At 35.2% G+C, this 17,475-nt stretch overlaps 2 protein-coding genes across 14 annotated transcripts; one reads left to right on the plus strand and one right to left on the minus strand.

The window, feature by feature from the left end:
• The first annotated feature begins 296 nt into the window (after positions 1-296).
• Positions 297-5,303, plus strand: LOC121250617. 13 transcript variants are annotated; one of them, XM_041149785.1, is made up of 13 exons: positions 298-476; positions 570-626; positions 740-791; positions 889-980; positions 1,055-1,185; positions 1,301-1,424; positions 1,569-1,696; positions 1,791-2,114; positions 2,213-2,645; positions 2,847-2,974; positions 4,017-4,139; positions 4,230-4,297; positions 4,797-5,303. In XM_041149785.1, the coding sequence occupies exons 1-13, from the start codon at positions 452-454 to the stop codon at positions 4,807-4,809; spliced, it is 1,698 nt and encodes a 565-aa protein (XP_041005719.1). In that variant the 5' UTR covers positions 298-451; the 3' UTR covers positions 4,810-5,303. The 13 variants fall into 13 exon arrangements, with proteins under 13 accessions (XP_041005720.1, XP_041005719.1, XP_041005711.1 ...); XM_041149783.1 differs by having other exon boundaries at positions 299-476; positions 2,213-2,261; positions 2,376-2,974; XM_041149784.1 differs by having other exon boundaries at positions 299-476; positions 2,216-2,261; positions 2,376-2,974.
• A 2,237-nt stretch (positions 5,304-7,540) lies between these two features.
• On the minus strand, positions 7,541-17,006 carry LOC121250505 (enhanced ethylene response protein 5). Its single transcript, XM_041149636.1, has 13 exons — positions 16,696-17,006; positions 16,461-16,597; positions 16,267-16,366; positions 16,085-16,174; positions 15,666-15,731; positions 15,323-15,412; positions 11,229-11,285; positions 10,267-10,328; positions 9,524-9,611; positions 9,140-9,216; positions 8,985-9,059; positions 8,792-8,897; positions 7,541-7,901 (listed from the first exon to the last, which is right to left on the minus strand). The coding sequence occupies exons 1-13, from the start codon at positions 16,861-16,863 to the stop codon at positions 7,770-7,772; spliced, it is 1,248 nt and encodes a 415-aa protein (XP_041005570.1). The 5' UTR covers positions 16,864-17,006; the 3' UTR covers positions 7,541-7,769.
• Between the last annotated feature and the right edge of the window lie 469 nt (positions 17,007-17,475).

Consider the following 17,475-nt stretch of genomic DNA (forward strand, 5'->3'; position numbering starts at 1 on the left):
TTGATCAACAACAAAATGAAGCACAATCTTCTTCCTTTTTTTACTGTTTGATTTTGGGAAACTGTCAAAAAGTCGTCACAAAGCTTGGAGACAAGTTTGCTTGTGAATTTTGCAGGAAACAATTACCAAATAAATTACCTAAAACTGACTCATGATTCATTATTGTTAGCTATGAGTGAGACAAAAATATATAGTTTTGGCATCCCAGTCAGTTTTTGAGGTGGTCCAATACGTTTTTAGACGTTAGCAAGGACGAAGGACCCCACCAAGGTGTTAAAACTTCCCTGAAGTCCAACCACATCCACACTTTCCAATCCAATCCCCTCGCAGACGACCCATATTCAGCAGGGTCCAAGTCCAAGCCTTTGCATTTCCTCAAACCGATCAATTCAAAAATCTTAAACTGAAACATAAATTTGATCAGATTCTCCTACAAACTTCTTGACATACAATGCCTGGAAACATCCTGGTTTCAGGTATTAACTACTGTCTCATTACTGCAATTCAAATATGGGGAGTTGCATCTGTATTAGTTTTAATAGCTAATTTGCATATTTCATCAACTTCAGTTCGGGAATTCTTCGGGCTTCCATCGTCGTCACCTTCTTCACCTTTATCCTTAAAAGGTTGGCACCTAACACTTCTCTTCATCTTCTCTTCCTTCATAGATGCCTACAATGGTTTCCTTTTTCTAAAAAAAAAAAAAAAGAAGTTAATGGAGTGTATATTCTAATTTCAGTTTCCATGGGGAAAATAGAGTACCAAACTTCAGATAAGGAAGAGTTCTCTTTGTAAGGATTACGGCATTCACTCAGTATTTAAACTTTAAAGTATTTTATTGGTTTCAACATTTGCTACTTTATATTATTGGCCATGACATATCCAAAGTTGTTCTGATTTTCACAGCCCATTAACAACCCTCCGAGACAACTTGATTGTTGCACTTTTGGATGCTGATGGGAAAGAAATATCACGAGCAGGTTTATAGAGATATTTCCATTTGAGTTCATATAATCTAGTATGGAACCTTAAGGATCAACATATTTTGTGGCAGGGGTTGAGACCAAGTCTATAGTGGAGAGAGGTCTTTGGGATGACCTTTTTCCCCTAGAAGGAGGTGGTCACGTGCAGATGAATTTGCAGTTTGTCCTCAATGAAGACGAGCGCAACCGAATTCGAATGATGGTGTTGTTTCATTTCCCACATCTCAATTGTTCTCCAAAGTTGGCATTTTTAGTTTTTCTATGTGAGGTATTTCTTGACTTTTTTATTTAGAATGCGGGTTGTCATCTTTTTGTAGAGAGAATCAGCTTTGAAAATGAAACATGATGAGCTTCTCAAGCATAGTATTCATAGTCCTAAGAGTGATACTACTGCTGGTGGTAATGTTGCATTGTCTTTGGACTTAAGCAATGAGGCCTCAGGTTAGATCTTACTCACCCAATTGGAAAAAATTGTGAAAGCTTTGAGTAGAAAAAGAATTGCAATATGAAGAAATAATGACAAGTTTTTAGTTGTCAATGTGGTCTTGAATATACCTTTTTCTGAAAGGTTTCTTTAAATTGAAGCAGTAAGTGTCAAAGAGGAAGCCTCCAAAGCTTGTTTGGTATCAAATCCTGTTATTTTCAGCGAGGTTGAAAAATCTGGTTCTGAGAGCATAGAAGGAATACATCCTGATCAGAATCAATCAGCCCCAGTTAAGCATTACCACTTTTGCAGTGTAATCTTTGAACTCTTTTACTAGAAAGAAACTTGAAAAGTACAGTTGATTTTTATTTCACCTGTTTTAGAATGATGCAGATCAATATGAAGAGTTGTTATTGGCAATGCCTGCATCACAAGGAGTTGATGTCCATCTTACTGAAGTAAGTCACAGGGAACCAGTGGAGGAGAATGAGAGTAAGACACTTCCTGCTGAATCTCCTACAAGAGCCATTTGTTCCGTTGGAGTGCTTTCTGTAGAATCAGGATTAGACGTTGCTGCCACAAGCAATTCAATATCTCATGATCTGGAAGAAACTATGGCTCATAGCCATCAAAAGCGGACTCAGCCTGGGAAAACCCGTAGCAATGTAAGGAAAATGATAAGTGCCTTTGAAAGCAGTCTATCTCAGGTACATTTAGCATGCAACTTCAATAGTATTCTCCACACATTGTTCCATATTAATTTCTTTTTTGTAACCATCATGATTCATGATGGTAAATGTTGAAGCAGGATATGTGGTCTCAAGTGAAGCCACCACCAACAGAATTTCAGTCAAGTCAGTCTATAACAGAAGCTCCTTTAAAAAGTCGGCACTTAAACAAAGGCAAAAAACGAATTACTAAAGCAGAAGACTCAATATCAGGAAGACCAACTAATCCTTTTTTTGCAGAGGAGTTGAAACATGGCCCAGCCTATTTCAGGAAAAGAGAGGAGCAAATTAGCTTACTTGGACATAAATCATCTCAGGACAGTTGGCAATTGGAAGAGTTGAACAATAAGAAATTTCAGATTATTGGAACAATGCCAAGTCTTGAGAATAAATTCAAGGCAGTGCATAAAGAAGTAGATAAAGAGGAAGAGAAATGCCATCAAGATTCGATGCAAACATCAACATTTGAAACACCTACAGTATCAGGGAGGATGCTTGATAAGCATTCAGGTAGACACCCTCATAATTTGTTTATTGATAAGCAAGATTCTTGTTCCAATCCAGTCATAGAGGAGAGTAGAAGGGGAATTCAAACTAAAAATGTTCAAAAAATGGATGGTGAAGGAGCTTCAAGACATAGATTGGAATCAGTAGAATATAATGTAAATAAGCATTCCTTATTTGAAAGCTCTGGTGTCTGGATATTTCCAGTTGAAGCAAGACGCTTGTGTGTAACGACTGGTGGTACAAAAATGATAGATCTAATGGGTGGTTACAGTATGGAGCCGGAGGTCCATCAAGGGAAGTTAAATCTCTCTACGAGAGACATTGTGGAAGAGGTATCTGAACTTTCCTCCAAGCCTTTGGTTTCTTTACATTTGTGAATAATTGAGTTTCAAATTCTCTAAATTCAAATGATAGTATTTGACACTTTTCCCTTCTTATTAAATTCTCTCTTGGTAAATCTTTTTACCATGTATAAACCATAGTTTAAAAAAGGAGAAGATAGATATCAAACATAACCAAAAAGTTCTGATTGTGCCGGTGTCAGAGTGTAAGGAATAGAAGTAAAAGAGAATGAGAAAGGAGTGAAGATACAGTGAATACAATTAGTCTTCAAACTACGGGTGTTTATGTAAATTTGTAATCATCCTCATCAAAAGACAGTTAGCACTGCTATATAAGTTAATGGAACTCCCCTATAACAGTGGATAACTGATGTCAGACTTGCCAAGAGTGGTTAAATGAAAAATTATTCTACAAACGTTGTCAAGAATTAACCACCTGCCAACGCTAATCTTGATAAAGTATAAGTCCACTTTTATAAGCTTATTTTCTTAATGGGAGTCCGGGAGCCTATGTTAAGTATTGGAACTGTAAGAAGAGGTGTCTCATGGAACTAGTTGTAGATACAACCTTCTAATTAAGACACTCTTATCTTACATTGTGTGATCTGTAGTAAACCATATATATATATATATATATATATATATATGTATATAATATATATTCTGTCCCGGTGCCATATGTTGTCCCAAAATCTTACTTATTGCTGTGATGTATGCTACTTGCATGGTTGCAGTATTCAGGACAGGACATATTATCTTGTATAATCAAACCTTAATGTTTCGCTCTAAATATGTCAATTTCATGCCAGCATTCTATCCTTAATGTTTGAGTAGACACAATACATTATTTTGATCTAAACCGTCTATGTAACAGAATTAAAGACTTTGTGAATGACTAATTTACTTGTGGAACTATATTTTGAAGAAGTTCCATCTAGTTGGAACCTTGGACCTGCCATGTTGGAGATGGTTCTCTTTATTTTAACTGGGAACCAATCTGATGATCCGGTTATTGTGTTTGCATCATCTTCAGCATAGTGTGGATGCTGGAATTGCTGTTAAGGTGAATAAAGATGAGAAGACTTGCCACAAAATAAGGAACTCAAAACATGAAAGATCAGAGAATATTGAAACTTCTGGAGGACCGGTGGGACAGGTTACTTCAATTTTATTTGAGCTGCACTTCAATGACTTCCTCTCTGACCCATAATCGAAATATTCTGAGATTCTGTTTGCCTTTTCCCAGGTAGTAAAAGTTGCAATCATGATAGGATTTGGATTGCTTGTTCTTCTTACCAGACAAAAGAATAACAGGTAATATCCTTGTCATTCAAATTGTGTTTATCTCAAATGTGTTAAACTTCTATTCCATGCCTTTTACTGCCTTGATCGTCCCAAACTTCTGCATTAAGAAATTGGGTTAGCCAATGTTGAGATATCCAAGTTTAGCTTCAGAATGACTGACAGCTACTGTATGCTGTCATACGTAAATTGCTTAAAGTATCTTGCGCTGTTCTGCTATATGTTGTCATGATTTAGTAAATGACCAATGTTTGCCTCTTTGTCCTTCACAATCAACACAATTCAGCAGACTACACATGTAATCAAGTAAAGCTAATTGCTATATGACCTTAAAAGAATGCACAGGACATCATATCATTTCCTAACATCTGAAATAAGAAGGTTATAGATTTAGATAATTCAGTGCATATTAGAAGTGCAATCTAACATTGTATCAGGCTTGAGCTTTTAAGGGGTTGCATCATATCGACGCCTTGTTCTATGTCATGCTCACATTGGTTAATTAACTCAGGAACCGCAGATAAAAGTTGCTGTTGATCAATCTTCGTCATCATGCCAAGGAACTTTCTTGTATGCACAAAATGTTTTTCCCCAGTTCTTTTCTCTAGTTAGTTTTGATTGGAAGTAAATATGGTGAAAGCATGCCCAAATTTCATTTGTAAAGAGGATGCGGTCGTGCAGTTCTCCGATCCAGATGTAAATTCATCAAGGAAAATATCATTTCTAAAGAAAAATTTTATTAAGCCTAGATGACCACTTCCATGTTTAAATGGACAGAAATGCACCGTTTATGTTGAGCAACAGGTATGTGATTCTGATTTAAGGACCTCATAAGGAACCAGAAATAAGCCATGACAGCAGTGGCAATTTCTTGCAAGATATCTTGACAAAGACAATTGTAATAAATTAGTACTTGTGGCCTTTCCATGGGGTCTTGAGCCCAAGAGGTTAGATGATCTTAACCTGTTCTAATATAGGTCGACAATGTCAAAGAAACCAACGAGTTAGTGGATTAGCCGAAAATGTTAAGAGCATCAAGTTCTTGTATTATACAGTTTTAAGATCTGCTTCTTAGGATTGTAGAGTTTTTATACCTCTATTTAAGCATTAGAAGCTAGAACCGTTGCAATTGAAATCTCCATTTATTCTTTTCTTTTTTCGGTTTTCACTTTTCATCTCAACTGTTTTTAATAAAGACTCTCAATTTTGTTGAGTTTTTTCTTTTATTATTATTAATGAATGTTTGAGTTATTTTATTCCCGAACTCGCACATAGAAACACACACTCTCCTTACTATTTATATGGTGAGATTTGATTCGTAATAAAATTTTAAAATTAAATTCTTTTACAAATCAAATTACGTCAACGGTGTGAAAGGTGTGTCCATCATATTGGCTTGTAAATAGGACGAAAAAGAATTTTGAGTCAAGTGGAAGTCAAACCCAAAAATGGGGTAAACACATACCACGTTTGGGCAAACAAGTGTGAAAATTTTCAGTGTCCAAGACCATCATAAGAGCAAACGAGGCTGAATTCATTTAGGATTTATTGACAAGAAGAAGAAGAAGAAGAAGAAGAAGAAGTGTGGCTGGTAACAAGAATGTCCAAGTACGCATGCTTAGTTTTTTTTCTCTTTTTCTTTTTCTTTTTTTTTTTAAAAAAAAAAAAATAGGTTTTCGAGTTTGTGTTTTTTTTTATCTTTAAATCACTTTATATAAATTTATCAAACATATTGTTTTCTTTTTTTTCAAATGCACTTTTAAACCATTTTAAATACTTTTCAAAGCTCTTAGTGGGTGTACTTTGGGATTGTTAGAAGATTACCTCGCACACTTTTTTTTTTTAAAAAAAGTAGATAAGTCTTAAATTTACAAATAAAAATTTACTTTTTAATGATGGACCCTACTAAAAGCTTACGCATCCTAAAACTATATAGTCTTAATATTATTCTATCTGATTTATTGAAAAAAATCTAAGAATAAACATTTGATTACATGGGACTATAATATGTATGGAATTTCAGGTTTTCAAAAACCGTCTGTCTCTAATAGAAACAGGTTGCACAAACAGGAAGAACTTCTTGGATTCTATAAAGTCCGATTGATTAATTAAATCATTAGTTAATTGATTAATACATTAGTTAATTGGTTTCAGCACACAAACTTGTATTCATATAAATCATTCTTCTTCTTCTTTTTTTATAAGAATCGTGCTACTTACAAAAATTTATAATTATTACAAAAAAAAAATCACTATTCTTTTAATGGGAGGATTGTCGCGTAGCATCAGTATGCCACATGTCAACCTTTGATTGGTTACCGTGGATATTGATGTCACATTTTAACTAATCAAGGATTGGCATGTGGCATCCCATTAGTCTTTTAACAATAGTTTGATGGAGATACTTGATGCGAAATAAATTAGAGAAAATGACATTTTACAACTCCAAACTATCATTCTATATCTTAAATTGACAAAACTGACAATTACACCTTAAGAGTATCAAATATTGTTAATTTACATTTTTTATTAAAAAAAATATATAGGTTAGAAACAGGAAGTTTAACACAATCTTGACTAGCAAATATTAAACGAGGGTAAAAATTATTCAAATTTGCTAGAGTAATATGTCAATCCCCAGTTTTGGAAATTATGGTGCATATTTCAAAAACAATAACAGTTCAAAGGTGCAAAATATAATTATCCGATATACTCAGAATCACAGATACATTGATACTGACTAAAATACTGATTAGTCAGTTATAACATCACAGTAGCTTGACCATGTAACTTGAGAATACAAGCCAGATTATGCATAAGATAAGTGTTTGGTTTATACAGAAATTTTAGGCAAAAAAGTTTATATATTGACATGATGGTTTAATATGTTCCGTCAGATTGTAAAACTATTTTTCTTGTAAAGTAGATTTGATGTTTCACATTTGGTCACATCAGTGTGTAAACTTTCTCATGTAAGATTTATATGCAAACCTAGCACATCTCTTTCTTCACAAAACTAGGCACCTTAGCATAATGTAATCAAACTAATGGTCAATGGGCTGGATTTGTATTTTCTGGTGCAAGTATGGAGCTGAAAGATTGCTGTTTGATGAGTGCTTGAATAAAACTAACACTCAAAAAGAAAAAGAGATCATACAAGTAATTAATGAGCATAGTGCATGCTATCAATCAATATATTTTTTAACAAGTAATAAATAATTTATTTATGAGGATAATAGGCCAAAATATTTGTAAGTGAGTTTCTTCAATAACTTCATTAGTCATAGTAAGAAAATAATTTGGTAATCAGCACAATGTAATGCTGAATTGTCCTTTCTTGCCCAAGCCAGTCACAATAAACCAACTTTTCTACATAAAATACAACAGAATCCATAAGGGTAAACAAATGGAACTCATGCCAGGCCTATTGCCCTCAGGATAGAAAATCTTTTAAGCATAAAATAAAATAACCTTTGCTCAAACACTACGAATCAACAGGCTTTCCATTCAATTTAGGGAAAGGATCTTGCTTGCTTAAAACTACCACTTTGCTCTTGTGAGCAAAATACCCTTTCACAAGATTCTTGTATATTAGTATGGCCATTATACACTCCACCTACAAATTCCAAAAAATATCTTATAAGATTTCCTACCAAAGAAAACAACCGAGTGAGAGACATCTAGTAAGGTGTCATAAATGAGGTTGTAAATAAGCTTGTCAAGCCCAACATTGAATGTTTAATATATGTTCGTCTAATTTTTATTTAAGCACAAGCTGAGCTCGAGCTTATCACCAAGTTACATTTATGTTCCCAATAATTTTATTTATTTTTTAAACAGATTCGAGTATGTTCATGAGCTGCTTGATTAATCTATTATTTCCTTAAAAGGCAAAAATCCAGAAACCTTAGATACTGTCATAACTTGGTATCAATAATTAGTTAATTATATTAAGATCGTGTCTTGATAAAACTATATCATCTAAGTATATATATGAACTCGTAAGTGTTAAATTAATTAATATTGTGTTTCCAGTAAATCATAATGATTTTCTGTACCAAAAATAGACTTTTCATATTATATCTTATGAATTTACATATTAATTTTAGACAAGCCCATTTTAAGTTTATATAAAAGTCTCTATATAGATTCTATATGCATTCATACATATCTATATCGAGACTTATATTCATAAAAGTTTTAATAACATCCATAGCATTAGGAGCAAGATCCTTTCTCACTTTTATAAATATTTATGGTGTTTTCATTTTAAAGTTAAGAATAATACTATTAAAAATAATAAATACGAAATTATGAGTTTATGCTAGTTAAAATGAGTAAGGCTGAGTTTGTATGAGTTTGGCCTGTTTGATAAATGAGATTGAATTAAATGAATCAAACTCTAGTCAAGTATCTATGAGTCGAGCTCAAACTCTTCATGAATGACTCGGTTCATTTACAGCATAGCCTTAAACTCAAAACAAGAGGGGAATGAGATATAATTACCTCATCCACATCCATGTCCATTTCAAGCCACTTCAATGCTTTAACAATCACTTCCAACTTCACCTGGTGAGCTTTGTTTGGATCCTTTTGCTTTTGGATAATGTAACTGCACAACAAGCATGTGGTAACCATGAGTAAAACTTCTAGCACCTGATTCAATTCAGGAATATATGCACGTGACATGGCAACTTACATTTTCTTCACCAGTCTTTGGTAAACTTGGAGTTCTAACTTTTCTAGGACAAGATATACACCTGATCTTAAGAAACTGATAAAAATAAAGAACTCAGTCTCCAGTCTCCAGAAATTCTTTCTCCTCCTAATTTGTAAAAATGAAAGAGAACATACCGGTCTTCATGCTCCTGGAGAGCATGGCGAAGAAGTCTGAGATCTCCCCTTTTTAGAGCTTGCACAACATCCCTGTACTGAGAAAGTAACAACAATGTATATTGTAACCCAAAAATAAAAATCGTTAGGCACATGATGGTGTAAGACATGTAAAACCTTGTGGATTCAACTTCAAACTCCCAATGCAAACAAGCACACACAACATTGGTTCCTAAACTTTTCTCCAGAAAATAGTACAGGTCAATATTGCCATTACTCATCAAATGTGCAACAAACTAGACAACACTAGAATATCTCTATCTGAGAGAATAATGGAGCATTAAAAAAATCTCTTATAGATCTTAGAGAGAAAAGAAAAGAAAAAAGTCAACAGGCAGGCCATACCTCAACTAGGTTGTACTTCTCGAGCAGCCAATCTTTAGGTAAGATACCCATGGAAAGCTTCACAGGTATCAGATATTTTAGTATCATCCTATTCCAAAAGACAGAAAATGTAAGGGATGCCCGGATAGAAGAAATTATATTCCTACTAATCTCATATTTGACAGTATATTATCCAAGACTATTTAAAGTAATAGCCTATACTTAAACCAAGGGTTGAAAAAACATATCAAATTATGTTTGGATGATTCTACATCAATAAAGACAAACTAAAAAAATCTCTGATGTAAAAAGGCATAAACTTAAAAGACATAAACATTGATTCTACGTCAATTTTTTTTTTACTGATTAAAAAAAAAAGAATCAGTCAATTCAAAAGTCAAGTGAAAACAACATTTAATTGGGTAAAGTGACACTGATCATCGATGTACTGTGTTTTCTTTCTGGAATGCCATCATATTGGTCATTATTTTAAAGCTATCGAACCACAACAAGATCGCAGTTTCAAAGTTTTAATTTCCCAATTTTTTGGCCATCATAATCGTTGAACTTTCTAAAGTTAAAGTTACTATTCACCACTTTGGGAAATCATAAATGCTAAAATATACGTATCTTGGATCAATACTTACCCAGTCATAAATACATATTTATGTTTGATGTACAAAAAATCTCTATAAATTATGGAGGATTAAACTCTCCATCATACAGATGCAAAATATATGCAAGTAAGCACACCTGAACCAAACCTTATATTTGCTTCACGGTGAGGACTGCAATGCATCAAGGCATATGACAATTTATGATCAGCCTGCCACGCCAGAAAAGTAGACATGTGAATAGTAGACTAGAGGAACAAACTCAAATGTCTGATATAAGAACTTTGCAGGCAAGGAAATGAATCTACTTCGTACAGTGCAATTATAATTAATCCAATTGGATCAAACATTACAGCAAGCAGCCTGGTGCAAGCTGACATTATAATGACAAGTAAGTGGCTTCTGTGCACACTTGGAAATTTTTTGTAGAAAGTTGACACAAAGCAAGGAACACTTATCGATATGGGGAAATTACATGTTGCACCTCTAACCTATCACCATTCTTCAATTTGCACCTTAAACTATCAAAACTGACGACTGTCACCCTTACTACAAAGTTTTGACAATTTGCACCCCTACTACGAACATTGACAAGGGTACATATTGCCACCTTTGGTATTTTAGGATGCCAATCGCCAAGTTTGGTAGGTTAAGGTGTACATTGGAAAAGCAGGGGTAATTTGGAGGGGCAAAGTATTAATTTCCTGATCTCCATATGTGTTCCTCACCACATTGTGGTCACACACTATTGCCACCCAACCATCCTTTGTTTCTGTCTTTTCTGTTTTTGAAGGCCAAGAAACAAATTAATATCATATTAATTTCATTAACTATATCAAGTGCATGCATACAACACATCACCGAACATGCAAGAATTATATCATTAGCTTACGGTGCCATTTGGATAGTGAGTTTAGTTGAGATGAGATGAGTTGAGATGAAAGTTGAATAAAATATTGTTAGAATATTATTTTTTAATATTATTATTGTTTTGGGATTTGAAAAAATTGAATTGTTTATTATATTTTGTGTGAAAATTTGGGAAAGTTGTAATGATGAGATGAGATGTCACTTTCACTATCCAAACAGGGCCTAAAAGTTAAAGCACTTACAGCCGGGAAATTTTCATTAAACACTTCCAGCCGACCTGTATAATACATGTAGGTAACCTGAATAGAAAATTACAATAGTTACGGCCTCTTGGAGTGAGATTAGCAACAAATTTTTTTATAAGTAAAAAGAATTTTATTCATTGAATGAAATAGGTGAAGCCCATGCATCTAGGAAGTATGCAAAAGAAAACACCTAATTATATTCTATAATCATGAGCTGAATCTCCATTAAGCACTATAGCTGAAAACCATTGAAATAAAGAGAACACAAAGAATTTCCAGATTTCCTCCATAGTGCGCTCTTTATTATTAAAACATCTCTCGTTCTTTTCCCACCAAATACACCACATAAGACACAAATGAACCATCTTCCACACAACAACCACTTGAGGAGGACTTTGAAGTCCAATCCAACATGCAAGCAGATCCACTACTTTCATAGGCATCACCCAAGCCATCCTAACTCTACTAAAAACACCATCCCACAATGCCTTTGCCACCTCGTAATGCAGAAGTAAATGATCCACAGATTCCCCATGTTTCTTACACATGAAACACCACTCCATAACAACAAGGCCACGCTTTCTCAAGTTATTGATCGTCAGAATGTTCGCAAGTGATGCGGTCCATATGAAAAAAGCAACTCTGGAAGGCACATGAGACCTCCAAATACTCTTCCAAGGAAAAGGATAACAATGCTGAGCAGTCAATGCCTTATAGTAAGACCATACTAAAAACTTTTTACTACCCATATGCTTCCATAACATTCTATCCCTCTCATTACCCCCAATCCCCAAGGAGTGTAAGAAACTGAAAAAATTAGAGAACTCGTCAAGTTCCCAGTCCTGTACAGTTGTAGTTAAACAAACATCCCACTGCACTGTACCATTAGAACGGTTTAACAAATCAGCAACAGTAGCATTCCGATTGGCTGCCAAACGAAAGATAACCGGAGACGTACTAGAAAGAGCCCAATCAGCACACCAAACATCAAGCCAGAAACGGATCCTTGAACCCTCACCAACAGCAAAATTTATATGTTTAGCAAAAATCTCCCAACCTCCCTCCACAATGATTCCCTACCAATTGATACCTCCACAGCCATTTCCCCAACAAAGCCTTGTTGAGACTTCTCAAATTTCGAACCCCCCAAACCTCCGTTTGAAATAGGAGAACATACTTTATTCCAACTAACAAGATGAATTTTAGTCTCCTCTCCGATTCTACCCCACAGAAAAATACAAAATAATTTTTCAATCCGGTTTGCCACCCCTGCAAGCAATGGAAATAAGGATAGGTAATAAGTTAGAAGATTGGAAATAGTACTTTTAATAAGAGTAATTCTACTCCCTTTAGATAGGTATATTCGCTTCCAACCTGCCAGCCTTTTCTCAATCTTCTCAACTATCCCATTCCGACTGAGCCTTAAAAGACACCCCAACGGAAGGCCAAGATATTTCATAGGTAAAAAAGCAACTTTACAACCCAATAGAGCTGCCAAACAGTTAATATTCCGCACCTCCCCCACCGAAACCAACTCTGACTTACCCAAATTCACCTTAAGGCTAGATACAACTTCAAAACATAATAATACAGCCCTTAAGGCTTGAATCTACCCACGATCAACATTACAAACAGCAGAAAGAAGATGAGAAAGAGCGATAAAACCATTGTTAGCATTTTCCACTGAAAAACCAGAAAGGAACCCCCCCCCCCCCAAAAAAAAAAAAAAAAAAAAAAAAAAAAAAAAAAAAAAAAAAAAACAAAAAACAACAACCTCCACCATTCAACTCAGAGCCTCCATGATAATGGATCCCCTTGTCTCAAAACTGCGAGAGCTATGGAAAAACCACAAGGATTTCCATTAACTAACATTGAAAACCGAGTAGTAAAGACACAATGTCTAATTCATGCACACCACTTCTCCCCAAATCCACATTTCCCAAGCATATAGAAAAGGAAGTCCCAATTCACATGATCATACGCATTTTCCATATCCAGCTTACAAATAACACAAGGAACACCCTCCCTTAATCGACTATCAAGACATTCATTAGCAATCAACACAAAATCAAGTATTTGCCTACCCCGAACAAAAGCATTTTGGGGTTTAGAAAAAATTTTCTCTATCACCGTACTTATACAGTTAGCAAGCACCTTTGAGATTATCTTATAAACCCCACTTACAGGGCTAATAGGGCGAAAATCCTTCAACATAAAGGCCATGGCTATCTTAGGAATGAGAGCAATAAATGTGGCATTAAGAGACTTCTCAAACTTATGACAAGAATAAAATTCCTGAAAAACCCACATCACATCTTCTTTCACAACATCCCAACAAGCTTGAAAAAATGCCATAGAATAACCATCCGGACCAGGGATTTTATCTTATCCATCCCACAAACCACCTGATAAACCTCATTATCCTCAAATGGTCTCTCCAACTAGCTCGCAGAAAAAGGATCCAATGTATCAAAAGCCAACCCATCAAGTTTGGGCCTCCATTCAGATGTTTCAGTTAGAAGAGCTTCGTAAAACTGCACAATATGATCCTAAAGCACGGAAGGGGATGAAAGCAGTCTGTTATCAGATTGAAGCAACTTGATGGCATTACAACACCTATGTGAGTTAGCCAATCTGTGAAAAAATTTGGTACATTTGTCACCCTCTTTCAACCATAGGGCCGTCGACTTTTGCCTCCAAAAGATCTCCTCCATCAATAAAATCCTCTCAAGCTCGATTACCACTTCTTTTTTCCTCAACAATGCCACCTCATTCATAACCTCATTCTCCTCCCCAACCTCCAATGCAAGCAATTCCTCCAAAACAGAATTTTTCTGATTATCAATATTCCCAAATACTTTAGCATTCCATTGCTTCAAATCTGTCTTCAAGGCCTTTAGTTTCCGAGCAAGTATAAAACTAGGTGTTCCTGTACATTGATATGAATTCCACCAAATCTTAACCCTATTCACAAAACCATCAGCTCCAAGCCAAAAGCTTACAAACTTAAAATACTGCCGACCTCCATGTATGCCACCACAATCTAGCAAAATTGGGAAGTGATCTGAACAAACACGAAGCATTCTTCTGACATAGCTCAGGAAAATGAATCTCCCAAGATGGAGATACAAGAAATCTATCCAGTCTCGACCAGCTCCTACCGTTGGACCAAGTAAATGCTCCCCTACAAGGGGAAGATCCAAAAAATTCAAATCAAAGACAAACTCCAAAAATTCCTCCATAGCTGAAGACATACAAGGTTCTCCTGAACGCTCACTTGGGAACCGAATAATGTTGAAATCCCCACACATACACCAAGGCAATTCCCACAAATAATACAAACCCACCAATTCCTCCCACAATAAACGTCTATCCCTATCCAAGTTTGGCCCATAAACTTCCGCAAAAGCCCACTTCCACCCATCCTCAATATTTTTAAAAGAATATGCTACAGTAAGATTCCCAATACACTCCTCCACTAACTCCACCACTCTATTATCCCACATCAACGGAACACCTCTTGAATCTCCCGAAGAAGCCCAATACGCCCAACCCACAAAAGCACATCCCCACAAGCTATGAATAATACTTCTATCAATAAAACCCAGCTTCGTTTCTTGAAAACATATGATATCAATCTTCCAAATACGAAGAAGGGACCTAATGCTAAGACGTTTGTTAACATCATTAATCCCCCTCAAATTCCAAGAGAGAATCTTAGGCTTCATGAGAAAAATGAGACTCCCTCCCTTTCAATTTGTCCCTCCCAACACTACCCTCCTTTGTGTCATAATTAATGGAACATTCTAATCTTCTTAACTCCCTTTCCTTCTTAGAAGCTGACTTCAAGGCCAATGAGCAACCAGCTTTGATAGCAACAAGAAGAGCATTAAATTGCTCTTCAAATCCTACACAAGATATCCACACACATGCCCGTAATTCTTCTACCTTTTTCAAAACTCAATCCAAGACAATTCTGTTTGAAGCATGAGGCGGGAGAGAACGTATAGGAGTCGGACTGCCCACAAATAGTTGCAACTAGATATAGATATTGTGAATAAAATACATTTTTTAACAAAATAAACTCTAACCTTGTCTCTTTTAGGAAATTCCTCAAAATCAAATATTCGAGCAGTTTCAATGCTTCTTATTACACTGCGGCAAAGGTGAACTGTACCAAGCTGCAAAGAAATGAAAAAAGGTTATCATGTTGTAGCTCAGCCCACTCATGTTTCCTTCAGCATGTTGAAAAGGTAAATATGCCTTCAGCCATTAAATCATGCATTGCTCTTTTCTTGATAGTAAAACATACGGACGAAGAGCTCATGATAAAGTTACATTTATGAATCTAACTGACCTTCCCACCAAAAACGAATTAGAAGATAAAATTAAACAGCAAGGAACCATCAGACAGCAGAAAGAAGCATAAATCACCTTAAAGTAAATTTTGAACAACTGGCAAGTCACATATAGTGCTCCAACTCGCTTTGGGCCTTTTCCCTACAATATACACATTCTTTTAAAGAGTTAGGAGAAAGGAAATCCATAGAACCAAAACTGTTACATTTTATTTTGTGAATTTGTTGAAGCCAAATTTATAATGAAAAACTGCATATAGGTTTGTGCTGCTGATTGCAAACATAATGTTGACCTCCTTCCTCGCCATAGTTTTTGCACAGGGCAAAGACCAACATATAATTCTAATCTATTATCACTAAATGGAGGAATGCATAGAAAATGCAAATGTAAACAAGACCAGCAACGATTTTTAGGCCAAATAACACTTTGTTTTACTTCTTAAGGAATATATATGTGATTGTACATGGATTGAGATCTTGATCAGAGAAACATACAGCTAAGACCCCAAACATTTTCATCAGAAACGAACCGGCAGCCTTTAACTTCTCCGGGGATTTTCCATTCGAAGCCAGTTCCCTGTCAACCTACACGAAGAAAGTCAGATTTAACTCTCTAAAAATCACCAATAAATATCAAACGCCTTCATATAGTATAATTTAGAAGTACAAGAACATACTCTCTCTGCAAGAACCCTAATTTCATAAGCAACCACATACAAGGCTTCCAAAGCCCAAGCCGATGCCGATTCCCAATTTCGAAACTCCTGGATGAAAGCACTGCAATTCAATTCCACCATTAAAGAATTGTTTTCGATCAAGATATCCCAGAAAATAAAATAAAAACTCATGAAAAAACTGCTAAAAAAATTACTTGGCAGATTTCTCGAAGGCTTGGTAGGCATCGGCAAGGTTTCCAAGTCGGTAAGTTTGCAGTGATCGAAAAAGATGGATGAAAATTTCTGTGTATTGAGAGTATTTATCGGACTGTTTGATCACTCTACTAGTATCCTGCAATAATTTTACAAAATCACCGAAAAAAAGTCATTTCCCTAAATTTACACAGTAGTAAGAGAGAGACAGAGAGAGAGAGAGAGAGAGAAGTAGACCTGGAAGAGGTTGAGGGCATCGGCGAGAGAGAGAAGGGAAGGAGAGTTTGAGGAGAGGGAGAGGAGGAGACTGAGGGAAGCTCCGTCTTGGGAAGATACGGCATCGAAGAAGCGGTTAAGGTAATCCGTGATTCTTCGGTGTGCCTCTCCCATACTTAGGTACGCCATATCCAACGCTCCGTCCTCTTCTTCTCCAATTCAAAAAACACAATCACGTTGCTACTGACTATTATGGCTCCAGAGTCCAAACGAAAAGAGAGCTTCTTGTATTGTTCATTAGTTACATTAATAAAACTTTTTTTTTATTATTTTATTCCAGGAATGTCCAGAAGAGGTCTCGACTAGTCAGGTTTTGACGAAAATTTCTCAAAAAGTATATTTCTATGAAAGTGAAATAATAGTATACAATTTTCCTTGAGTAATTAAAATAAAAAAATCTCTCAATTTAATAATCCTTAAATATTATTTGCAAGATTCAAACAATCTTGAAGGAATCCATTTATTAATTATAATAATAAAGCTAATATAACTATCTAATTAAAATAATAAACTATTATAATTATTTAGTTGGATTTGTAATTTATCTTAAAAAATAGATCAAATACGGTTGTAAAAAAAGGACCCAATTTTTATTTTATAAAGAATGAAGAATTAAACTAGTCTATGCAAACTTATAATTCTTAGGTTTTGTATTTTTTTTTTTTTTTAAAAAAATTATTTAGCAGGTGATATTTTTTTTGAAAAAAAATTATACTTATCATCTCTTACACTATACACCAA

This window comes from Juglans microcarpa x Juglans regia, chromosome 2D, assembly GCF_004785595.1.
Source record: "Juglans microcarpa x Juglans regia isolate MS1-56 chromosome 2D, Jm3101_v1.0, whole genome shotgun sequence".
NCBI classification, from domain to species: domain Eukaryota; kingdom Viridiplantae; phylum Streptophyta; class Magnoliopsida; order Fagales; family Juglandaceae; genus Juglans; species Juglans microcarpa x Juglans regia.

Coding starts and splice junctions, on each gene's coding strand:
- LOC121250505 (XM_041149636.1), bottom strand. CDS start 16,863: ATGGCGTACCTAAGTATGGGAGAGGCACACCGAAGAATCACGGATTAC. Junction 15,413..15,665: donor TGTTCAAAATTTACTTTAAG/GTGATTTATGCT, acceptor ATTTCTTTGCAG/CTTGGTACAGTTCACCTTTG. Junction 7,902..8,791: donor TGGACATGGATGTGGATGAG/GTAATTATATCT, acceptor TGGAATTTGTAG/GTGGAGTGTATAATGGCCAT.
- LOC121250617 (XM_041149774.1), top strand. CDS start 452: ATGCCTGGAAACATCCTGGTTTCAG. Junction 627..739: donor TTCACCTTTATCCTTAAAAG/GTTGGCACCTAA, acceptor TTCTAATTTCAG/TTTCCATGGGGAAAATAGAG. Junction 2,975..4,016: donor CGAGAGACATTGTGGAAGAG/GTATCTGAACTT, acceptor CATCATCTTCAG/CATAGTGTGGATGCTGGAAT.